General features: G+C 37.6%; 3 protein-coding genes and 1 pseudogene across 3 annotated transcripts; 2 read left to right on the forward strand and 2 right to left on the reverse strand.

Annotated features, from left to right (window-relative positions):
* Positions 1-1,623: 1,623 nt before the first annotated feature.
* LOC105047951 (uncharacterized) lies at positions 1,624-8,515 on the forward strand. Its single transcript, XM_010927110.3, has 9 exons — positions 1,624-1,908; positions 2,016-2,071; positions 2,317-2,419; positions 3,946-4,043; positions 4,193-4,323; positions 4,421-4,529; positions 5,682-5,873; positions 6,023-6,159; positions 8,049-8,515. Exons 1-9 carry the CDS (start codon positions 1,764-1,766, stop codon positions 8,323-8,325), a joined length of 1,248 nt encoding a protein of 415 aa, XP_010925412.1. The 5' UTR covers positions 1,624-1,763; the 3' UTR covers positions 8,326-8,515.
* Positions 8,516-11,743: 3,228 nt separating this feature from the next.
* Positions 11,744-14,958, forward strand: LOC105047959 (photosystem I assembly factor PSA3, chloroplastic). Its single transcript, XM_010927121.4, has 3 exons — positions 11,744-12,192; positions 12,982-13,146; positions 14,518-14,958. The coding sequence occupies exons 1-3, from the start codon at positions 11,818-11,820 to the stop codon at positions 14,839-14,841; spliced, it is 864 nt and encodes a 287-aa protein (XP_010925423.1). The 5' UTR covers positions 11,744-11,817; the 3' UTR covers positions 14,842-14,958.
* Positions 14,959-15,456: 498 nt separating this feature from the next.
* Positions 15,457-18,934, reverse strand: LOC105047966 (uncharacterized; annotated as a pseudogene).
* Positions 18,935-22,087: 3,153 nt separating this feature from the next.
* LOC105047972 (transcription factor bHLH162) lies at positions 22,088-25,812 on the reverse strand. The gene is made up of 3 exons (XM_010927142.4): positions 25,343-25,812; positions 23,061-23,393; positions 22,088-22,339 (listed from the first exon to the last, which is right to left on the reverse strand). The coding sequence occupies exons 1-3, from the start codon at positions 25,469-25,471 to the stop codon at positions 22,271-22,273; spliced, it is 531 nt and encodes a 176-aa protein (XP_010925444.1). The 5' UTR covers positions 25,472-25,812; the 3' UTR covers positions 22,088-22,270.
* Positions 25,813-26,080: the final 268 nt, after the last annotated feature.

The raw sequence follows: 26,080 nt of genomic DNA on the forward strand, positions 1-26,080 counted from the left end.
GTAGCGGATGTCATAAAATTATGCTGGGAGCCATGAAACAATGCCGAATATCATAAAACAGTAGAGGAAATCATAAAACAGAATAGGACGTCATAAAATATTGGCAAAACTAATAAAACATTACCTGAAGTCATAAAATAGTATAAAAAATCGTAAAACTGTACAGAAAGTGATGAAACATTATCCGAAGTCATGAAACAGTTAAAAAAGTCATGAAACAGTACCGAAAATCATGAAACGGTGTAGAATATCATGAAATAATGGCAGAAATCATAAAACAATGTAGAGAGTCGTGAAATAATGCCAAATGTTATGAAACAATTGAGAAAATTATAAAATATAATAAAAAGTGATGAAATAATGTCGGAAGTCATAAAATAATGTAGAGAGTCATGAAACATTGTCGGATGTCATAAAACAGTGAAGAAAATCATAAAACAGAACAGACAGTCATCAAAGAATGTCGAAAGTCATGAAATAATGCAGAAAGTCATAAAATAATGCAGGATATCATGAAATATTTTCGAAAATCGTGAAACAATATTGGAAGTAATAAAATATTGATGGAGGAGTTCATGAAATGATGAATCAAATTTGAAATAGTGTAGGATGTTATGAAACATTGACAGAAGTCATAAAACAGTGCCATCGGATGTCATAAAATAATGCAGAAAGTCATGAAACAATGTAGGAAGTCATGAAACAGTGTCAGAAGTCATGAAATAGTATCGAAAATCATAAAATAGTGGCGAAACTCCTACAACTACAATAAGTCATAATCCGTACTCAAGATGTCATGAAAAGAGTACAGGATATCGTTCTCTTACCAAAAAAAAGTACCATCAAGTGTCATGTACGAACTCTAGGATGTCATAGAAAGATAATGGGAAATGATAATCGGCTCACAGGATGCCACAATCGACTGTACGACTATCATTAGCTCTAGGATGTCATACTCGATTTGCGAGAACTCATATTCGAAGGCATGAGGTCATATTTGTCTAAAAAGACACCGTCGAAAACTATTTCGACATTAGAAAATCATAATTGGATATCGGAGGTCAAAATCAAAGATAGAACTTGACGTGGAATCCAGTGAAGACATTAACTTCGTCTAACTACCCACTTTCGACGTTGTGATAAATAAACTATTTGAAAAAAAAAAGTCATGAGTTTTTACTTTCTGACTGATCCGACATACTATCATTAAGCAATTTAAGAGAAAAAAATGCTATTCAAAACCTTCTATGATATGAAACATCGAAATAGTATCGACCTGGGATGCCCTGAAACTCAAAGAGAAATGAGAACTGTCTCTGAGAGTAGAAAGAGAGGGATAGTATTTGAAATGGCACCGTGAGAAAATATGATAAGTTAAAAAAAAAATTTTATGAAAAAAAAATATTTTTATTTATAAAAATTAAAAAAAATAAATTATGATGAGTATGGAAGGAACGTCACGACCGAAAACATGCGTGCCTCTATTTTTTTTTTTTTTTGGTGTGGAATGAGGCTCCGTCAATCTTCCACTGAGATACCGCACGGTCCAATTGCAACATGCGCTACGCGTCGGATTTATTACACCGCCCCGGTGTACAAACAAGTACGCAAAATGAGGACAGGCTTTCCTATCTTCGGACCTCCAGATTAGTCGCGGCCTGGGACCCGGCTCGGTCCACCAAAACTCAGGCCCCAAATCCCTCCCCCAAACCCTAGGAAAAAGGTAAAATCACGAGCTCCGTTCGCCGTCTCCTCCTCCTCTCATGGCTTTGATCCGATGGACCGCCACCTGTCTTTCCTCTCTCGGCTTCTTTCCTTCCTCCAATCCTCGCCTCGCTCTTCACCGGCGTTCCTTCTCTCGATTCCCTCGCCGCCCGCTTCCCCCCTCCACGAGCCGTTCCGAATCGGGTATTGCCTCTCGAATCTTCAATAAATCTCCATCTTTTAGTTTTTTCCCCATCTTTCTGCGATGTTTTTCTTCCATTTTTGTTCAAAGGTCCATTTCTTGGGTTTAGGTGATCCAGTGAGCTCGAAGGTTGTGCTGAAGGAGATGGAATTCCCAGAGCTCGAAGTAAGCGCGCTGTTCTTTTTGACCTTTTCCACCTTCTTTCTTCTTCCTATCGACTTAATGCGCTTACTTTTTCGGAACGAGAATGTGGAGTTATGTTAGTATAAATGAAGAAAAAATAGAATTCCTATTTTGGAGTACTAGAGAGCTTTATTGTAATCTTGGATGCATTTTTATGTACCTGTGGATGTTTGCTGGGAGCTTGTTTCTGGTAAAAATCAATCTTTTGTTTTTTTTTTTTTGGACAGAAATGGGTTCAATCATATGGATTTAGATCTGGGCAGGCCATGATGTTGTGGAAGTGCCTTTATGGGAACAACAGCTGGGCACATTGTTATGACGAATTGACAGGTTATGATAACACCTTCTTGCATGCATTGGTTGATGGAACTTTTTAAACTCGGTTTATACTTTCTGCTGTTAGATTTATAAGTTCTAAAAATCGAACAGTTACTCCAGGCAGCTTATTCTTTGTCGTATGCTTCATTCTGGTGTTCCGCAACATTTTCCTTTTCCATATGTTTATCTAAAGGAAGATTTATAAAGGAAGTTTTCTGTTAAATCACTCAACTGGTACTTGAAATGCTGTTCTTACTCCAAGCACATGCAACGCTAGGAACTTGGTTTCTTTTCTTTTGTTCTTTGTTCTTTTTCCTTTTTAGCTAGGGGATGAAGCTTTTCATAAACTAAAACCAAGAACCTTAATAACTTAATGTTAGTCAGGTTATGCTTGAAATAGGATTACTCTAAAGACATGGTTGGGTTGTAGGTCCACTATCAAAGCCACGCACATTCGTCATCATTCATTTTCTTGATATGCTATAAGGGGATTGAAGAAGCTCATATTGGAGGAATGCCAAACAATAGTAATTAGTCATTTACAAATAGTGAAAATGAAAATAATCATGTGGCAAAGGTGAGGGAAGGTGTGTGGTAAACATTTTGGTGCACTTGGTAGGTGGTGAAGCACAGTTTTGGAAGAAGTTCTCTAGCACATCCAGAGATAACATTATTGTGGAAGGCATTTGTGTTTGATGTTGCTCAGAACTATGTGTTCAAAGCATGTTGCTGTATTGTCTTGATGTACCTCCTAGAGGCTCCCACCATTCAATTAAAGCTCAGTTTGGTTAAAAAGGCCCCACCCAGCCCCCCCAAAAAAAAGAGGTTCCGATCATTCGAGAACCTCATCTCCTGCCCACCGTCATCCATAAGTGTCCTCTCTCTCTATCTATCTGTCTCTCTCTACTAGGGTTGGGGTTAAGGTTTAACCCTCCCTCCTCCTTCCTTCCTCTCTCTTTCCCATTCTCTATTCCTCTCTCCTTTTCTCTCTCTCCCCTTCCCTTTTCCTGTTTTTGGTACCTCCTAAAATGACACAGTGCGGACTCATACCATACCGATTCGGGAGCTAGTTGGTATGCCCTCCGGTACCAATTCGGCGACCCTTGTTTAATATAATATCAAAATATTGTTGCGTTATGCATTAAGATGCAACCCAGACATTAATGCACAAAATAAAATCTACATGGTCTGCATGTGATTGAAGATTTTCTAGGCAGACATACTAAAGGTCTCAAGTCATTTAGCTCTGTCACTTCCTCATCAAGGCCACTTTCTCAATCCTATGCTGTCATTCAACATTATTATTCATGATTTGACTCATCAAGGTAACTTCAACCCACATAGATGAGATAAGGCTAGCAAGTCAAGGCTTGTGGAGGGATGTACATTTGTATACATATATGCATGCATGCAGATGCACATATGTGTGTGTGTAAATACATGTATATTTTTCTTAAGTTTATTGTTTTTTTTAACTTAACTAAAATTTTAAATTATCCATAAACAAATTTTTGTACCTTTCATTTTACCTCTTGCAGGTTTAAAGAAAGAATTTAGGAAAATGATAAGTGAAAATGCTATTCTCAAGGCATTGTCAGTGAAAGAAATTCTCACAGCATCAGATGGAACTCGAAAGGTGGTTTGGTCTCCCATCTAATTCTATAAAATGTCCTTTAGGTTGCACTTAGGCAAATCTTATAATTTGAGGCACAGATTTCTGAAAACTTGTTCTCCACATGTTCCGGGAATATTCCCATTGATTTTGTAACTCACAGGAGGTTGCAGATTTTGTTCAGTTTGAAAGACGCACAGGTGATAGAAACAGTTGTGATTCCTTGCAGTAGGGGGAGGACTACAGTTTGTGTTTCGAGTCAAGTGGGTTGTGCTATGAATTGTCAATTCTGCTACACTGGCAGGTATGCGTACCTTCATTTTGCATTACCGTTAGCTTCATGCTCCCCTCTTGAGGTGCATATGCTGCAGATTTGCTAACTTGGATTTAGAATCTTGTAGGATGGGTTTAAGGAAACATCTATCAACAGCTGAAATAGTTGAACAGGCTGTTTTTGCTCGTCGATTGTTCTCCAGTGAATTTGGATCTATTACAAATGTTGTATTTATGGTAAGCATGCAATTCTTTTAATTATTATATCGGTGAAGAACATGATATATTGAAAAGGAAAAAGAGGAGTTTGTTTGTGATGCATGTTTATAATCAATTAGACACCTATTGGAATATCACAAAAAAGTTGACAAGGGTTTGTGATGGCTAGCGACATCATTGTGATAGAAGATTTGCAGGCAGTCAATCAGTGGCTGAGACCATGACTTATGATGCCTTTCCATCAAGTATGCTCAATATGCATGGATGTAATTGTCTTTAAATAAGTACCTCTTTCCTTATGATTATTATTCCATCCTATTCTCACAAATCAAGAAATAATTTGCCATTTGTAAGTTATGTACCATGTTACCTAATTAACATTACTAAGGCTGAATTGGTTTAGATGAGTGCAATGGGACAATGAGGAGCCATTTGTCTTGCTGCAACCATTGTCTCTAAAGTTTCATGATCTCAGACTCCGTTGCAATCATAAATGTGGTCATGTTGAACCAGCTAAAATAGTCAAGATCCACCCCCCTCTCCCCCAAAAAAAAGGGGAAAAAAAACAAAAATAATGGTCCTTTTTTTTTTGTAACATTAAAAATTAAGCATGCTGGTGTAATTAAATTTAAAATGTAAAAAACATAGATGAAGGATATGCATTTTGTAAAGTTGTTCTGTATTATGCAGATGGACTATAGGTCTTTTGTAATGTGATTGTTTTCTTTAATAATAAATTGTTTTAAAGTTCAAACTGTTTATACTTTCTATAATAAAAAAGGGCAACCCCATGCATGAGGCTCCCACCATTGCCAAGTCTGGGAAGGGCCAGATGTGTGCAGCCTTGTCCCAGCTCAAGGGGAGGTCGTTTCCATGTTTCTAAACTATGACCTCCAGGTTATGATGGTACAACTTTACCACTGTGCCAAGGTTTGCCCTTATTATACTTTCTATGATCCAAAAGAAATCTTATTGTAAATTATAGAAAATTATGAAAAAATTTCAACCATTCCGCTGTTATGTCATTCCCTTTACCCTTATTATATGTTTTAATTGATTTTCCTCTACCACATCAGTTGTTTTCAGGCTTTTCTGTTTACTCTGATGCAAGTGATGGCAATTATTTCTCATACCTCTTATCTATCTCTTTTTTCTAATTATTGTGTCTAGGGTATGGGTGAACCACTACATAACATAGACAATGTCATAAAAGCTGCAGCCATAATGGTCGATGAGCAGGGTCTTCATTTTAGCCCTCGCAAGGTGACGGTCTCAACTAGTGGACTTGTCCCACAATTGAAACGCTTCCTTTGTGAATCGGACTGTGCATTAGCAGTTAGTCTCAATGCCACGACAGATGAGGTGATTTACAAGTTTACTTCAAAGGACAAGTTCACTGCAATTTACAAGTTTACTTCAAAGGACAAGTTCACTGCAATTTACAAGTTTACTTCAAAGGACAAGTTCACTGCAACTAAGTTCTCTATGGCTTGACTAATACAAAAGTGCAGGTCAGAAATTGGATCATGCCTATCAACCGGAAATACAATCTCAGCCTGCTGCTCGAGACCTTAAGAGAGGAACTTTGTTCCAAACATAAGTATAAAGTACTGTTCGAATATGTGATGCTTGCAGGAGTAAATGACAGGTTAGTATGGTCTGCTTTGTTCTCCACAGTATTTCTGGTTTTGGCAGCAGTTAGCCTGATAGTCTTCTGAACTTCCCAAATTAATCTTCGATCATAATATATCTACCCTGTTTTGCTGGAAGTCATTAGTGGCCTTCACAAAGAACCAACAGAAGCCTGCAGATGGCATGTTTGATAAAGCTCTATGCTGTCAATAGCCAAAACTGTATCTTGCAAAAACAACAGAGCTGAAGTTTCCAAAATGTTACCTTGGAAGTTAGAAGAGTAACAATCATGTACTCCATGCAATTTATGATATTAGTGAATACTTCTGACTATGACTACCTAATGCACTCCAATCTGACCATTTCCTAAGACACATAGAAAGTGGTAATTTCGATCAGTTCTGACATTAATAGAGACAATATATAAGACCTTCTACACTCTTGCATTTCTAATGATGCACAACCATATTTTAGTTAGATTCAATGTTTTAAATGTGGTGGCATATGTGGCTGCTTATGCATATGTGGTCCTCTGACCACACTGCATACCCTTTATGCGGTTACTGTAATCAGGCTGCATATAGGCTGAAAGTGCAGTTTGCCTACAACTTTGCAATGTTTTGGTATTTAACACATTTTGATTATTTTTAAATATTTAAAATACTAACTGTATATGTGCCTGCATATGCAATCCGCTCAATGCCTACGTCCTCTGCAGTCCCTTGACTGCCCATATACCACAGCCACCTTTCAAAACATTACCGGGATTAAACAACAAAGGAGTACAATGATAAAAATTGGGTGCAAATATCTTTTTTTTCTTTTTTTTCAGAGGTGATTGTGTCCAAATATCAAATCCTGATTTAGTTCTGACCGACATACATCATGACCTGTGTTTGAGGTCAATGTATGACTTATGCATACTCCATAATCCATATTACAGTTTTAAGTGGCACATGCAGGACAGATTCCAACTCTACCAAAAGAAAAATCTATAACTTATATATATAGTGCACAACTATATTTGACAAATTTTGCATTTTAGATATTTTGCCCCCAGAGTTATCATGGTTTAGTTATGATGATTTAGATGGTAACGTGCATTACGTAGCTTCAGGCTGAAATTGATAGGTTTTTTTGGTTCAAAATCTGGGTTAAGATGTGCCAGTTTGACTCTGGTGTGTTGGCCCACGTTAGGGAAGCCCATTAATTAGGAGATATGGATAGAGATTCAGTGAAGTGTCAATCTCTTGAATCAGCTTTGTGTGGGAAGATTTTCTCTAGGACCGCAGATGCTATTCTTAAGATTGCAATTGTCCAATTTGCTTTTCCAGCAAAAATTGACTCCTGGCTGTTCTTTGCCCCCGTACACACTCCTCGCCCCAGTCATGAGGCTAATAAATTGAGCTTTTATGTCATCCATTCTCTTCTTAGTGCATTCTTATGGCATGATAATTTTACGAGTTCGTGGTGAGGCAGGGAACTCATTCTGTTTTGTCCAAGAGCATCACAAGTGCTTTATTGTGGCATTATAATTTTAATAATTGTCGTAACAATGTATTGTGTGCTCCATGAATGTTGCATTACAGACTGATTATTAGGCTGTTAGTGACCTTTTTTGATTTTGCTTGTTCACCTATATTTCCACTTAGTTATATTTGGAATTAACGCCTATGACGTCCAGTAAAAACTGGGAAGCCTGCAGAATTACTTCAATAACCATTTTGTTGTTCCTTGAGAACTGGATAGAGCTAATGATGGTATTATTTGGTTGTGTATATAAATCATGCGGGAAAGTGCCTTCTTTAATGGTTATTCTTGCTTTCTTTCTTGTCTCTGATCTTGAAAAGCTTTCATTCTTTCTATATGGTCTCCGATCCTGACGTTGCCATCTTTCTTTGACAGTGCTGAGGATGCGAAGAGACTTGTAGAACTCGTTCGTGGGATTCCTTGCAAGATCAACCTCATCTCGTTCAATCCTCACAATGGATCTCATTTCAAGCCTACCCCTGAAGAGAAGATGATAGAGTTCCGGAATATTCTGGCTGAAGCTGGGTGTGTCGTTTTCTTGCGACTTAGCAGAGGGGATGACCGGATGGCTGCTTGTGGCCAGCTAGGGGAGCCTGGTGACGTCCAGCTACCTTTACTTCATGTTCCCGAACAATTTCAAATGGCCGTTTGATATCTAAGAAAGATTAGTGAATGAGGAAGTCACTTGTGGATGACATATTTAAGATTGGTAGAGCAAAAGTTTAGATACCATAGATGCTGTAACCGGCTATGCCATTGTTTCTGGTACAGGTATTATGTATCAATTTATCAAAACTTGCATCATTCTTGTCTCAAAATCAAATTCTCACTTGAGAAAACAATTCTTGACTTCTTGTGAGATGGTTATGCTAACTGTAAACTTACATCGTAAAATTGCTGACCCTGCTTGAAGGTCATTTTGATGGGTGCATCTAATTAACGCAGCAGGATCTTCTACCCTGCATGCTAATATTGTTTATGCGATGAAGCACTATATTTGTACTTTGGCCAGGTAGTCTGTCTCCATTTATGATTCTATTTTAGGTGCACTGAACAGATTTGCTTTGTGCTAGGTAGGGCTTTCAAATAAGCGAGCGGTATGTAAGCAGCTTGAGCTGGGCCTAAATTCAGATCCCTCAATTATTAACAAGCTGATCTATTTCTCAGGCTTGACTTGGCTGAGCTTCGTTAGATTTTGTTCAAAATATTAGTAAATAATTTCTTCAGTTGATATTTAAATAAAAATATTTTTTAACTTTTTCTTTTATAAACTGACATAATTTTGGCAAAATATATAATTGTTGCGTGCGCGTGCACATGTACATGTGTGACACAGCTCGAGGGATCTTATGATCTTATCAGATCTCTTAAATAAGTTGTAAGTAGCTCAAGTTTTCAATGAGCTAGTTTCAGCTTGGTTGGTTTGATCTCGAATCGAATCGGGCTAGATAGATTTGGCTCCATTAAGTTAGGTTCATTTATATTCTGCGTTTCGATATTAGTATTAGATGTGTGTTCTAGAAGTTAGATTGATTGATACATGTACATTTTTGAAGTATAATTTTATAATAAAATTTTGAAATTAATAAAATTTAGATTAATTTTTCATTCATATTATATGTATTATATTGTGTCTATGAATCGATCGAGGAATTAATGGATGATGACATATATTTTCAAAAAATTGAGAATTTGAGGCACGTGTCATTAATGATTAATTCCTAAATTGCTCTCGGTCATAAGATCATCATGGGAATGGTAATTGATCTAGATAGACTGGTGCGCAGATCGCTTCCTTCAGACAGATGAGTCTCGAATCTACAGTGTAGGGACATTGAAGTGAGAATGCAGGTGGTTGTTAAAGAATAACTGATACTGAGCGTGACCAACATGAGAAGTCATTAGGATGGCTACCCACTCGTCAGTGACTTACTCATAGCTGCAGTGGTGTAGATAGTTTTTTGACCTGAGGTGTCTCGACTGTTTACAGTGAGGTTGCTATAGTCTGACTGCACAATCACTTGATTATCTAGCCATTCAGAACCTTGCGGTGTATGTTGTTTACAGTAGGTCCATTATAGGAATAGGGTGTGCATCAGGATGGGATTTGTCAATCTTGGTAGATAGGGAGAAGTTCTATGCGGTTCATTCCTTAAATCCATGGCCATAGTAGGTGAATAATGGAAAAAAAATTTCATAAAATTTCACATAGACTCGAGTCGATTGAGTCTGACATATAATGAACGAACAGATTTGATGAGTTGTCCTTGACTTACATTCTGTCGAAACTCACGACAGAAAAATCGGACTACACAGTAACTACACCTAGAGGTTCAATACTTTTATTCTGCTGGATTGCCACTATATATTGCTAGATATCACTGATGGATTGTGAGATTCATCGGACATCATCTTGATGATCGATGACCTTCGAAGGGCAGAATTGAAATTATTCCGATCCATTGAAAAGAATTTCAATGATATTGTAATAGGGATCACAGTATATCTCACTACCAAACAGAATAAAATCTACGGGATCACACACAAAAGAGGTTCTTATCTGATCAGATGGCTGATTAACGATTATGAATCGTTGATGGATAAAATCGTCAATTTGATTGATGATTAATTCTATGCAAAAGTTGCAATAAAATAATTCACTAAGAGTTAGTGAATTATTGGAGATAGCAATTGGATTACTAATTGACTCAATTTGATTGAGCAATGAGGTTCGGATCAAGTCTAATTGAATTGGATTCGATTGGATTTGATCTAATTAGGTTATGAGATGACCTAATCGCTAAGAAAGATTGATTCCAGATTTGATCAGAATTTGAACTCAATTAATTTTTGATTTGATTAGAATTTAATTGAGGTAAATCGGTACATAATTAGATTAGGTTCACCTATCTATTTGGGTCTAATCAAATTTGATTTGGATAAGAATCCAAGTGGATCAAATTCAAATGCAAATGCTTTGAATTTTCTCCCATGTGCCACCTCACTTCCCATGCTGATTTCTCTTCATGCAAATTTGAGTTTTGCATGAGGTTTTGCATGCTAAAATGGTTTGTTGTCGCCCACGCTTGTCTATCCTCTTGGACAAGGGCAAGATTGATTTCATGTTTAAATTCAAATTTGATTTGAATTTAAATTTGAAACCTTATCTTTATCTAGAGGAGAATTATTCTCATCCAAAACTACCTTGCACGCTAATCCTAAAAGCCCTTTTTCTTTTGTGTGAAAAAATGTGAAAGCCTCATCGTGAGACATTTGAAAAGTATCGAGAGAAATCTGGTTGGCATGAGGAAGGGTGGGCGACATTTTGATGTGTAGGAAACCTTAGGGTTCTAGAGTTTTGACATTAAGATTTTTAGGAAGAGAGAAAAACAAGAGAAAGAAGTTTCTCCACTTTCTTTTTCCACTCTTTCATCCTCCTAAAGTCCTTCTTCATCTCTGGAGGAGTCCGAGAGATTTAAAAAATGTGACGGATCAACCACTATGAGCAGAAGTCTGTAAGAGAACTAGTATCTCGATGACTTCGATAATCTTTAATCGGACGAGGCACCTCGTGTGGATATCTGTAGAGACTGTACACATATGCAGCTCGACAAGGATCTCATCAGAATATCTAGATCATCGATCGCAGTGGATTGCTATCCGCACAAAGATATCAAGATTTGATTTCGATTTTATGTTTAGATAAAATCTGATTTAATTCCTGCATTACAAGCATGTGAACGATCCTATTATGAGTAGATTAGATCTACCTAAAATATGCTATATAGATTAAATTTATTTATTTAATCTATGTCTGATTTTAATTTTATTATATATATAAATTTTAAATATTAAAATTTTTGTATACTATAAATCCTGCATATATATATATATATATATATATATATATATATATATATATATATATATATATATATATATATATATATATATATTATCGGATGTACGATATCATTTAGTTAGTACGTCATTAACATTAAATTAAATTTGAGAGAGAGAGAGGCCACAAGGTAGAGAACTAGAGGTGTTTCGAGGTAACCCAACCATCAGGTTCCTCGATCTCATCCCCCAGTTCGAGAGGAGATAACGTCAGACGCGACCAACCTCCGCTCTCCAGCGAGACATGGAGAGTATAACGGTAACCCCAAAACCGCATCTCTCGTCCTCCCTCCTCCAATCCAAGCCCTTCCTCCTCCTCCTCTCTGCCCCTCGGCGGAGCTTTGCCGCTGGCGGTGGAGGTGGTGGCGGAAGAGGGTCGGGTCGGATTAGCGTTAGGGTCGTGGGGTATATGGAGAAGAATCCCAACTCAGTCGGGGGGTTTGCGAGCAAGCTCGTCGGGTCGCTTCCCGTAGTGGGGCTCCTGGCGAGGATCTTCAGCGACGAAGGGGGGGTCGGCGGCGACATCGTGGACTTCGCCGAGTTCCGGCGGCGGGTCGGCAAGAAGTGCAGCATCACCGACTCCCGCGCCTTCTACGAGTTCCAGGACCGACGTGGCCGGGTTCGGCATCTGGAACAATTTTTGAGAAATTGGTCTCCTTTTTTTAATGGTTGCATCGCTAGTTACAGTAGAACATTTTCTTTTCATGGTTAATAGCAGAGAAAACGCAAAGGAATATTTTTGAACAGTGATGTTCTTCCTTTTGTTCGCTTTTTGGTAATGTTTGGTTTTCGACAATAAATTTAGAATAGTTTTAGTTGGTGGCTTCAATGTTATTGCGCGTTACCTTGGTGACTGTGTGTTCTTTATGGTAGTATTCCAAAAAATGAAATCTTTAATTGGTTTCGTTGACGCACATAATTATAATAGTTGTTTGAAGTCTCTGGACGAGAAATATTTAAAATTGTGACATCGATTAGAAAGATGTAGTTCGGTGACTACTGCACCTCCTAGTGAAGTTTCATTGGGTGAGTTTGTTATATCAGCAATTATAATATTATTAGCCATTTTTCTATTTAATGAGATAGAAGGCCACTCGAATTTTAATTGTCCATAATAATGCTAATGACAGGTTTCCTTGTTTTAAGTGAATGGATTTTCCTGTTCACAGTAGCCAGTTTACAATGAGTGCTTCATCTTTAGTATTTATCTTGATTCTATGACTTGCTGTGCATTATATTTGTGATTTTCACGACACCTTAGACTACTTTTAAGCTAATGATAATAAGGACAAGATAACTGAAAGAACATGGAAAGTAGTATAGTTTTTAATAGAAAGGAGACTTAACTGAGCATGCAATTTCACTTAAGTCAAGCTTTACTTTTGTTTTTACTTTATTCTTTGGATAGGCAGGGGATCCATTATATGTCCTTTTGTGCTGCTGGTTGGCTGCTGTTGGTGCCGGCCTGTTAAAGTCTGAAGAAATATTGGAAGGAGTAGCCAGGCTTCGTATTTCCAATGATATCGAGTTTGAAGAGGAGACATTCTTTGCTACAATGTCTGCTGCAAAGGAGGTCAGCACAGCTATTTATAATTTAAGATAATATATATTTTTAATTCTGTTATGCAATCATTTATCCCTGAAACTCTGTTCACATAATCATGTCAAATTTGAACAAAAAGGAAAAACTCTCTGGATCTACATCTTATTGGATCAACATCATTGACAAATAGCATGACACTCCTTGGCACATAAAAAAGGGTGCGCTCTTCAAGCGACAACATTTGTCATAATTTTTTAAACGACTTGCAAGGAATATTGCAAATAATTCAAGTGTCAACAGTTATATGGCATTCAGTCTCAGCATCAAGCATCTGGGCAGTTCTAATGAAGCACTGCATATATTTTTTCACATGCAAGGACGCCACTTCACAACAATTGGACCTTTAGGTAGTGGAGTTTTGGTATAGAGATGCGAATTCCTGCTGATGGATGTTGAGTGCCATGGTAGTTGTAGCTTAGATTCAAATGTTGCTTCCGGTACTCCTGTGAAGATGTCATTGCACTGAGTTACACCGTCACTGTGGATGGGAGGGGATATTAGGTGTCCTGCTGTCCTCCAGCTCTAAAATTAATTTTTGCCCTGATATAAACTTTTATTGGTTGCTGGAGCTGTCATCTGTGAAATTGTCACAAACTGGAGTTGAACTCAGGTTTTATGACAATTGTACAACATCTTATGAATATGGTGACCACACAAGCAGTTTAGTGTCTCTAAAGTTACGCATCTGAATCCTTCAGATGAGGAGTGTGAACATGCGAGAATGAGAAGGCATAAGCTTTGCTGATTGAGATGCTTTTTTCCTAACAAGTCAGGGCAAACTAACCAGGGCTTAATCCAAGCATTTCAATGCTTGTTCTGTTTCAAGATTTTGTGTTTAGGTTTTCTTCCATCATTATTGGTATGGCATTGTTGGAGATATTTGTAGACATTCATGACACTGTGTGCATGGCATGAAAGATCATGGGCTAAATTTGTTTCAGCGCCTAGGCCTTGTGTCCAAGGTTGGCCTTTTTATCTAGCCATAAAGCTCAACTACTGCAAACCTACGCTAATGTTATGCTGGCAGATGTGCTCCTGGTGTTGGGGGTTCTGGCCATTTGGTAGATGTCCACAGCACTCGGTGGTTTATGGATTTACTTTCAACTCCTTAAACTGCACATGTTAGCCAATCAGATAATGAATCATCATAATCAAGTTCAAAACCCACAAATGTTTCTGGAATCGCTATCTGCTCTTATTGAGAGAGAGAGTTACATATACAACCATCCCTGGTCGAATCGGTCTTCTAGTAGTTTTATGATCCTACATTATTTTTTTATTTTCACAATAATATTCAATCATGAGATTTGATGCCCTAAAACATCCTATATTGCTGTGCAGAGACGAGCAGAGGTAAAGGCTGCAATTCCAGAAATTCCAATGGAGATCAGAGTGGAGAAAGCTCTGGAGGCCATATATGTGTGCTGCTTTGGCAAAGATCCCATAGAAGAAGAGGATCAGAGATTACTTGTCATTATGCTGAATGCAGTTTTCGCTTCAGTTGGGAAATCTGAGATAGATAGGATAGTAAGTTCTATGGCAAAACAAATTGCTGCAGGTGAGAGAAGAAGCTATCCAGAGCAAAAACCTCTGTCCAAAGAAGCTGTACAGCGGCAAATGAAGGACCTCGAGCTCTTGAAACAGAAAAGAAAAAACTCAAGTTGACCTTCTTGTATGCAGAACTTTTGTCTGTTGGTGCATAAGAAAATTTTATCTGGTGGTCTACATGATGCTTTCTTTGTTATCCTAAGAAAAATGAATAAAAAAGCTAAGATTGATTCAGAGTTTCTTATAGTGCCATGCCTAATGTAATTTTTATCCTCCCTCCATATCAGTTGTTATACCATGTTATATGTTTTCGTGTAGGTCCAAATAATTGATATTTGATAATTTAGATTTTGTCTCTCATCAGATGGTAATGTGCTGCATTAGCTGCTAAAGGAAAGCACAAGGGAATACATCAAATCATACATCTATCATGATTGGATGCAGATGTTTATTATGGCAAGTTATGCATCAAGTCATCAGCCAGTCTTCAATCATTGAATGTCTTGAGTAATCTATCTAAATCACAGCATTTGAGACTAGACACAAAACAATGAAGAATTGATAATTTCCTATACTTTTTTTTTTTTTTGAGCAGATTTCCCGTACTACTTTTTTTTTGATAACTACCTGTAACCCTAAGTTGACCTTCCTGTCTCTTGCTTTCTCCAGATTTCTTGCTTTAGTTTGAAAAATCATGCCAACCTGTGCTTCTAATGGAAGAGCCTTATCTCGTCAATCATTAAAAAAATGTGCATTCCTCTTTAAAGTATTTATTAGACAAGAAACAAATCCAATTTAAGGATTCTTTACTTGTACCACAGAGATAGGATGATATAATTCATGCAATCCCAAAATCCAATTTAAAAATTCTTTACTCTTATCCTCAGCTTTCTTGTCACCTCTGCCGCTCTAGGATGAACTGGTCTCTTGCTGCTGTGACTCTGCTCCACCTCTACTCAGTTGATGACCTTCATAATTAATGACTCTGGGCAGCCGTCAAGCTTCTTTCCATCATCAACTATTGATGATTCCGTTGTCTTCTTCAGACCTGCTTCCAGTGCTGCCTCCAAGAATACCATAAACTAATTTCAAGCCTGATTTGTATCTGATTAGCCATTGTAATCAAGCTGAACAAGCCAAGAGGTCTCTTCTTCCTTTCCATTAGTAACCACAGAGCTTGGTTGTTGTCTAGCCAAGGATCCACCTCTTGTTTACACCCAATCTCGGACTTTTGCCGAGATTTGCTTTCAGTTTGTTGGGAATGAATGAAACCAATTTGGATGATGCTTCTGCTCTTCCTTTAACATTAGCGAGCCCATACAACCAGTCACACTGTCTACTATTTCATGCAGAACAAGCAAATATTTCTTGTTGTTTGGTTTGGTCATTATGGGCTCTTGATCACAGGTCATAACGGTAGAAGTTTGTATTGCCTCCATATTGATCACTTCCCTTGCAATCTCATTGTGAAAGGTTAGAAAGTGATCAAAAACAAACAGCTGGAGCATGTCGTCTTGCAGATATGCTCAAGTCCGAAAACATCCTACAAGTGGTCAAAACATATCTGAGACCTATACAAAATCTAAATATTTTTGGGATTTATGATATGGAAAGCATGGAGGTTATCTTACTCCAGAACCCAAGCTAAAGCTTCAATCGCAGAAGCATCTTAGCGCTTGAAGAGCTGTGTTTCTTGATGTTGCCCCTGTGCTGTATAACCTCGTGAAAGTTTATTGTATTGTCAGTATATCTTTTTATAAATGCAAGTAAAGAACTAGAAGCAGAAAATAAGACGCCATATCTTTCCTGGTACGCTGAGCTTTCCAGGTATTGTGAGAAAATTGTAGTTTTTTGGAGTACCTTGCAATTTGTGAGGTTTGCTTGACTTCCAATTTTCATCAGATGCATTGAAGGAGGCTGCCCTTCCCACACTTTGAACAATGGGAGGGAAATAGTTGAATTCATCAAATGGCAGTTCACATCTTTTAGAGAACTGATTCATCTTTTTGATATCCCAATAGTTCTGGGCGGAACATGATGCTAACATATTTTTTTGTTCTGTCCTCGTGCGTATGACCACAGAGGTTGTCATTATTTTCATATCACCCTCCCCCCCTCCATTATTTTTTTCCTTCAAAGTAAAAGAAGAAAAAACACACTCTAACCATACCATTTCTCTTGAGGTAAATATCCATTGACATAATTAACAGATTATATGGTGAAAAACCATCTAATGGGTAGTTTGTAATTTTCAAATGTCTAAATACATGATGATTAGCAAGTACTAGTGCAAAGAACATGGGTTGATTTCTTTTCTTTTTCTTTTTTTCTTGGGTTTGGTCCAATATAATTGCTATGAGAACATGTTACTCGAAAAAATAAAACTGCAAGTATTTCATTTATAATATTCTTTTTACTGATATGTCAGTAGCAATTCCATATTGCCTGAACACATGGACATTGAAGACAACAATTTAGTATATGATAAAATCTATCCATGAATTGAGATTTAAATTGAATCAGCCATACAAGGGTTTGTAACCTATCTTAGCACACCAAATTAAAACAAAGCCAATTGATATGTGCTCGTATTACATTTTATATATTCCAAATATGAAAATTATATATTAGAATTGTATTTTCTTGTTCTGGCAAAAGCTCTCATTCTTTCCCAATAACTTAGATTCCCAAGTACTTGGACCAAGAGCAGTACTTGTTCTCAAACATATGGATTAACTTTAGTAGATCAATAAGATCACGAATGATTTGCAAAAGATTTACAGCTATTGCCAGCAACCTTTGTCCCGTAAATTTTTTCAATGCTATAAAATGTGCCAACATAATATAAAAATAATTCGATAAATGAAAGGAAAGAGGACAAGTACACCTACAGTGGATGAAGGAGTCTTTGAGATTCCAAGTCCTTCATTTCTCATGCTCTGCATCCTTCGAAGCTTTGAAGTGATCCTGCTTACCGAGATCCCCCACAACCCCACATTTATCAGTGGGGAAATCTAAGTTTGCGTTCTTTCATTAGCTGGCGTTTTTTCTCCGAAATCCAAGATGGTTCTCTCCTATCTTAGGTGAAGAAACACCACTTGTTGGGATCATGTTCAGTCCCCATAACGAGTGGGAGAGACCATACAATTGGTCAGAATTATATCTGATCCTTCTCCATTCTGTATCATTGGCACGATAGGTTGTGGCTGGTCCACCAATGGGCGTCTTCCAGGCAGTGGCCTTGCACCCTTGATGATCGGAACAGAAAATTCCAGCTCTGATCTATCTACATACATGAACTGCCCAAGCTGCATCTTGTTGTTGAGGATAAGGTCATTTTGTGCAAATAATAGCCTAGCAGAGATAAAACAGGAAGAGTCCGATCCTTTTCATGAAGATCTATTGGCATGATGTCAGTCACTTGCAACAGTGCACTCCGATGCTCCCTGATCAGTTTGGTGGCACCCACCATCATGCCATAAAGGAGCTTCAGTAGAGTTTCAGCGCCAATGTCGCCATCCTATCTTTAAAGCAGAGGAAAAGTAATGAAGCAAAATTCCAATAAACTGTAAGAAATTGGCCTCATTATATATCAACATCAGTAATGACCATCAGCATACAATAGCAAATCCTCACAATTTAGCTGCAACAGGGAAAATCTTCTCTAAATTCCTATAAATTCTTCATTTCATCATGAAATATCACTAAAAAAGCAAATGGTTCTATAAGTCTTCATGCGAGAGAGCATTCAGAAAACTACATGCAGTGTAGAGTAATGAAAGAACAGTGATCCAACTCCGAGTCTGTAGAATAGTAAACAATTTGTTCGAGTCAAATAAGAACATACATATCACGAAAAACTATCATTAATTAAGACCTCTAAAGAACTTTCATCAAACAGGTGATGGTAATAGTGCTTTAACCCAAAGAAAACGTAATTCTTGAAACACCTATCAAGAATTAACCTAAAATTACCTTTGGGTTACCACAGCCAACAAGAAAAAAGAATTCAGTAGAGTCATCCAAAAGTAATGGCCGCTCTTTTTTTCATTCATGTCAAGAAAAAAGATCGCATGCTTATAAAAACGAGTGATTAAACTATAGAAAAGGGTAACCATTAAACTCCCATCTTTACCCGAAAAACAGAAAAATTACCCAAGAATAGGTAAACCGAGGTCGAAAAATCCACAAACGAGACCTTGTGATGCATCCCCTGATCTATTCCAAGATGAACTAGAGATAATGAAGAAGGCAACAAAAAAACAAAATTCAATATGACCCAGAACTGCATCATATAAGGCCTTGAACGATTTGAATTTGTCGCAAACTTGGTCGTCAGAAAAGATTAACAAGAGGAAGAAGTAGCGAAGAGAATGAAGAAAGAGATAACCAGTGGAATTTTTCCGACGGAAGCCGAGTTAGTTGGAACGGCCATACTTCTTGGTCCCTCGTCGATTATTTGAATGGAAAGGCTGAAATGACCAAAAGACCCTGCTTCCTCTCGATTTCTACAAAGGTGTAGGGGTATTGTTGTCCAAAGGGAATGATTCTTTTTTATCTTAATAAAGTTTGTTAGGATAATGCAGTAAACTAATTAATGTCTGACCCTATCCTAGTTCATTGTGATGGCTAAGATCCTAATGCTACAAATAGGTTAGGTTGACTCATGATTCGACCTGCGTAGATCTGATCGAAATCATTTTAAAATCCATGGATTCGAATCGGGGTTCTAAAATTAGATATATTTTATTTTTCAAATCGAGTCGGGATTTACTAAATTTTGATCCGACTTAATCTGTAAAGATTTTTGAGTTGATTTGAGTCATGAGATAAATAACCCGATTCAACCCGACCCAAATCAAACCCATCTCTCATCTCTCTTTATTCCTATATTATATGAATCTAAATTTTGATCGAGCCTGCTTTAATATATATATTGTTCTTGAAAATACATTCTATTAATTTTTAGATATTTATCTTTTAAAATTTTGTTAAAATATTTTGAGTTTGGATTAACCAAATTAGGAGCAATGGTGAGGAAAATGTGATTAGACTTTTTGGATTCTTAGATGAAGAGTGTGGGATATGGGGGCTCTAATAGTCTCATGCATTAGAATCAAAATTTATAGTACAAATAAGGTTGTTTATAGATTTTCTACTTATTAATCTTGTTATTTATAACTCAGATCCGAATCGATTCGGATTCGGATCCAAATCAGATCTGTATTTTATAGATCGGGATTAGGTTATATATGGATCCAATCCGATCCGAATGATCCGTTGGATCAAATAATTTGATCATGAACCCGATCTGATTTTTTGTTGGATTGAATTTGGATTAATATTTAGATCTAATTAAGAAATCAGATCGAATCGAGATCACTCATGATCCAGTCTGATTTGATCCATTTGCACCCCTACAAGAATTGGAGAATTCAGCAGACTCCGAGCAATATTTAATCTTGATTTGATGGTTAGGATATTGTTAAATTAGTGAACTGTTCATCAATCTTAGTGAAAAGGGAACCTTTGTTCTATTATTATATACGGTTTTTTTAACTTTTTATTCTTTCCAAGGAAATAATTAAGATCATGGATAATGTGGTTTACTATCATGTAAGGATACTTGGTTTGTAATTAAATTTTAAAGAGTCCCTCTACAAGAATGATGGCTATTAGTGTAGAATGCGAGGAAGCACTCTTCCCTCTTCTTGTCATTAGAATATTAAGAGCTCATTGAAATTGAATTCATGTTAAATATATTAGGTCTTCTTTGTCCCTCTTTATCACGATGATGTCCAAGAATAATAATGATGCTTGCAAAATTCCCTCGCCTCCGTTCCTAGGCATGCATGCGCACGAGTGCTTGCATGGTTACATGCTTGTGATGTTATGAAGCCTTGAGGTCAAAATAGCTAGTTTTAGGGTGGTTCAGGAGACTTGGTAGCCACACCATAATAGTGAACATTTGTGTCCTAATAAATGCCTCTTAAGTTTAAACAAGTATCCATGTTGACCATTTTTAGACTCAACAATTTTCTTCCCCATCATTCCATCCAGATTAAAATACTCATATTGTGGAGTACTTATTGGTTCGACCTAGTGGACAGTAGGGGGCCAAAGATAATTTATTAGTTAGAAGAAGGAAAAAGATATTAAATATATGATGGGACATGTTGTTAAAGAGGAAAAAATGATATTAAGTACATGATGGTATGTGTTGTTAGTCCAAATGATAGAAAGAAAGCGGAGGAAAATGGATTAATTTATCCTTGATCCCTGTAAACTAGGTGCAACTAATAATTTTTTCATATGATGGTCCATTTTTGCTAGACGTCTCAACGTGTTTGTTACTGAGAAAATAAGCAACCATATTCTGGGTGCACTATTCACGTATCAATTGTCGTCCAACTAGTTTAATGAGGGGATGCAGAATATTAACTTTTTGTTTAGAATTTAAGTTATATTTTTTATATAAAAAAATATTTCATTATTTTTCACAATATCATCAATCGTCGAATCATACAATGACTGTTTTGAGATCAGATGAACGAAAGTATAAGATGTGATTTAATAATTGATGTTGTGAAAAAAAATGTATCATCTTTTTGTACGAAAATTACGGCCCGAATCCTCTTGTTTCCTCGTAAACAATGGGCAAGCGAACAAGGGGCGTCACTTGTTTCAAACCACCTGGCGCGGTGGGGTTGGCCATCTTCATTCTCATAGCACCCACCTGTTCATGGTCAACGTGTTTCTTCCAGAAGTTACCTGTTGCTGGTAACTGGTCTGGTATTTATCCTCTTCCGTAACAAATTGGCAGTCTTTTCAAGTCCATATACGGCGAGTTTTTTTCTCTTTACCGATGGAAGACTGCTTTGCACACGGGGCGTGCGGTCGGGGTCGTATCTTTCGTACGGAAGAAAGATTCACCTCCTTTCTTACGAATCCACCGTTTGATCATCCATTTATCACTTAGAGATCCGTACAAATGGATGAATAAGAGGGTTGGTAGCATTTTGAGATCCGTGCAGCAGGTGATCCAACAGTGAATTTGTGCGAAGGAAGATGAATCCTTCTTTCGTGCGAAAGATAAGACCTCGATCCCAGCGATGTGCACCCAGACTGGGATTTTGCCGAAACTGCAGGGGATTTTTGCCGTGTACCCATTGTGCTTGACAAGAGTTAGCTACCAAGGTAGCATGGGAGCTGGCTATCAAATCCTGCATCTTATAATGGAGTATTTTGACTTGCCCCATTTCGTTTTTACCCTTTTTTAACAAAGAAAAAAAAAAAAATCTTGTACTTTCATGAGTCCAACCTTTAATAACCCCTTACTATCACATAATCTGCAAAAAGGATCTACCAAAATTCTGATATTATATAAAAATTTCCATACAGCAATTTCTATTTAAGGTTACAGCGATCAAAAGACAGAGCAAAGGGGACATACATTGACTCCTACACATTGTCTGCCTTATATCCAATTAGTTCCCCAACGAAAATGATGACATCACCTTATTATTAGCTCCGAATCAGAAGATGTTCACAAAACTAATCGCTTCAATCTCTCGCATACCCTTGGGGCTTCAAAACCGATTCTAGAGGAAATGGCCTGCAGATATGAAGCAATCCAATCTCGTAAGTTAAAATAGTGAAGTGATCATTAATTAATGCATTAGAAGTTCGCTCACCTCAGTTGAGGTAATTACGCTTGGACCTACGAAGAATGGAATTGGTCTACACAAAGTTTGATCAATGGACATCCGGAATTCTTCTTTTTGAGAAGTGGGACATCCGGAATTTTTGTCAAAACAATCCGTGCTAAGAAGCACGGTCTCTTAAGTAAGTTACTGGTTGTGCTTCCGCCGGGTTCGGTTGTATTCGTACATGGTATTGGGAAATGGATCAAGTCAAGCTTTTGTTAATTGTTTCTTTTCCCTAGCATCTGCTATCAGACATATTCGCATAGCTAAAGTATAGATAGCAAAGCATGGGCCTGATTATAGAAAGAAGCTTGGATCTTTGGATATCCTGGTTTGCTCTTCAAAGATCAAACTGGGGCATCAAATTAGCAACAAGAACCATATAAGATGCTCCAATATTTTGCTAAGTCGGCACCAAAGTTGAACCCAAAGATACTGTTCTAAAGTTATGATTGGCGTGTTGTATTGACTTGCTAGAATCTTCTATTAATTGTTAGTCTAAAGGTCTGTCTCGAGATTTATTGATCTCTTTTTCTTTTTTTTTCTAGATAAAAAAGGGAAAGGTTTAACTTGAAATTTGTTTTATCCATGTAATTGCATGATACCACCACTAAGGGAATTGGTGATTACTTGAGAATGGATTGTGCAGAAGATCTTGTCACCCGCAATGGAGAAACTGGCGTTAATGGCTTCGGCTCCTTCTTCCTCAAGGACACACAGAACATCACGAAAGATGATTCCCTTGCTCAGCCCACTGACTATAAACACCTCTAAGGTGGAATCCAAGTGTCTTACGTCAATCACGGGCAAGCTAAAGCTACTCAACACCCTGCCACTGATATTATCGGGTCCTCGAGATCTCAGTGCCATTTCCTTCCTCTGCTTCAATCTTTCAACCCTTTCCTTCAGCTTCTTTACGTAAGATGCTGCTTGGTCCAACTGATCTTCTTGTGTTAATGTATCCTGAAATATTCAGCAAACAGAACGAAAAGATTCAAAAGTTATACTGCATTTCGTAAGTTATTAGTGGCAGGTTGGGACATGCATGTTCTCCACCACAACTAGCTAGTTGAGAATATTTGGAAATATAACTCTTATTTGGGATAACTAAAATCTCTTATGTAAATGGAAATTAAGCTTGGTTCCCTTTCTCACTAACTATATCCTTGGGTGGCTTTTGCCTCCCTTACACTTAAAAAATAATTAATTAAAAAAAAAAAGGAAGAAGAAGAAAAGAAGAGAGAGAGAGGAAAGAAACTACACCCTCAAAAAGGAAAAGAAAAGAAAAAAAAAACGCCTCAGGGCTTGCATGCTTCGGCCGAAAGGTACATACCAACTTTATTTCTCTAAGTAAAAGATTTTAAAATAAAATAAAATAAAAGGACTTATCACTTGTCTGTGACGAATTAAAAATGCTTTCAACATGGGCTATATTTTGATGCTGAAAGCAACCCCTGATAGATGTGACAAGACTTCCAGAAACTCACGTAAACCTTCACGAGAGCCAGGTTTTTGGAAGGAAACATTTTCCATGGAAACAAAATATTAACGTCTTATTTTAAACCATGCTGCTCAGAATGAATGATAGTCCTAACAAAATTTTCCTTTGTGACCTACGTGCGACCGTTCTAGCTAATTCGAAGAAAGAAGCTTGTCGGGAAGTAAGTGCAGCATATAAAGCACATATGAGGCACAGGTGACCGCACAAAAATCATTGCGTTGCAGTGCGAAAAATATGCCTAGCCCACAAACTGCCATGTCGTCTTATGAGCAGGCAAACGTAAATTATTGTGCATGGTTAGCAACTTAGCAGTAGTAAACTATCCACATAAGGGGATGGGTGGTACCTAGGTACGTTGAGGAAAAATATATAGCTTCATATTATTTAGGTTAAGAATTTTTTATGGTCCTTTTATGTTTTTGGGCCTATCCATCCAATCATCTTAGACAGGATATTAACGAGTCCATAATCCCTTCTAATTGCCTACGAGAACTCCCATGCTTCTATTTACTAATCAAGATAGATTTATCCTTGGAAATTGACATACTACTCATTTTGTGATCCACCAGTCAACTACGAAATCTACCGGTCAGATGTCACCATTTAATCATGCTCAACCACAAAAATGAGTACCAGTATCTATCCCAAGATAGGAACAATGTACTCACCTGTTTTTTTCTTTGGGTAAAACTATGCTCACCATGTGCCTGGATCTATTGGAAGAAAAGATGCGTAATTATAAGTTCTGTGGAAATAAATGCACTCTGGTCGATTCATCACCATCATGGGGTGGGTGGGGATTGTGTCCCCCCTTTTTTCCCTTCTTTTTTGCCTGGTAAATGGCTGGGGTTCGGCCAAGTTTGACGAAAAGACGGGGTTACAGAGCGCTCAAAATAAAGAAATAAAAACTGGAATCAGAGATGGGGAGAAAATTGCCATTTTCGTCTGTTGAAATGGAGGAAGTTAACAATGGATTAGGAAGGCCAAAAGGTTTGGAAGCTCAGAATGGACTCCGTGGTTGTAGAAATATGTAGTTTTCTTTTTTTGCCTCTCAGCTTAGCACTCAGTGCGGAAATAATACAAGGCTCATGCCAATATCCCAACCTACCTATAATAAAAGTTCTCGAAGTGAGAATAGAAAAATATTAAAAAAAGGCTCACACAGTCAAGCCTCGACTACGGTCTTTGATCCCCAACTCAAGTTGGGAAACGGAAATAAGACTCGGTAATTAAGTTGGGAAAAAGGAAATAGGACTCGGCAAAGCACCAAGACACAAGAACATCACATCCCAACCTTGACAAATTTAGGCTATTTATATATATAACAAATTAAAGCTTGAGAAATGGGATTAAATTCAAAGTGGAGATCAACATTAAAGGAAGTAATGCAGCAGGATGTAACACGGCAAACCTTTGAGATGGTGTACTGGTCTTTTGGTATGAGAGAAGCGAGCTTGAAGCATAGGTTCTTCATGTACAGTCTCCTGTTCTTCTCCACCGTCTTCCTCTCCAGTTTGGTTGCCCTACCACAAGTCTTCATCTCGATCTCTCTCTCTCTAGCTAGCTAGCGACAGCTACTTGAAGGAAGAAGGGAAATAAAGGAGAGGCCACCTGTGAGCTGTCGAAGGGTCGGAAAGGCTTTAATTACACTGCCCAAATAAACTCGAGAAGCGGAGATCGGTGGGAAGCGCTGCTGCGTGGAGTGGCAGCCGCATATATATGCAAGGAGAGCACGGGAGCACCACCATGGTGGTAATAAATTCGTGAGGGCCCAGCAACTCTCTCTCTCCTTCTCTCCGCTAGATGACCGCACCGCGTGTGCTTCCCAGGGTACGAGAAATTGTCATGGCCGGAGCCACGCTGCAACCGACCACATCGCTATTTTACTCTTACTTTATTTTATCCTACTTATTTTATATTATCTTATCTTATGATGTCTTGGTAAAAAGAGTAGCTGACGAATCTGATGGGACCAAGAATCATTCTGGTACCCAAAAATAAAAATAAAAATTATTGTGGCTGGACCGGCTAAGTGATGCTTGGGTATGAATTATGGCCCCGATGGCCTTATCGATATCTATTTAAAATATATATAGATATAAATTTTTATATTTAAATAATATTTATATTTATATTTATTAAATAAAAT

Source organism: Elaeis guineensis, chromosome 2 (genome assembly GCF_000442705.2).
Source record: "Elaeis guineensis isolate ETL-2024a chromosome 2, EG11, whole genome shotgun sequence".
NCBI lineage: Eukaryota > Viridiplantae > Streptophyta > Magnoliopsida > Arecales > Arecaceae > Elaeis > Elaeis guineensis.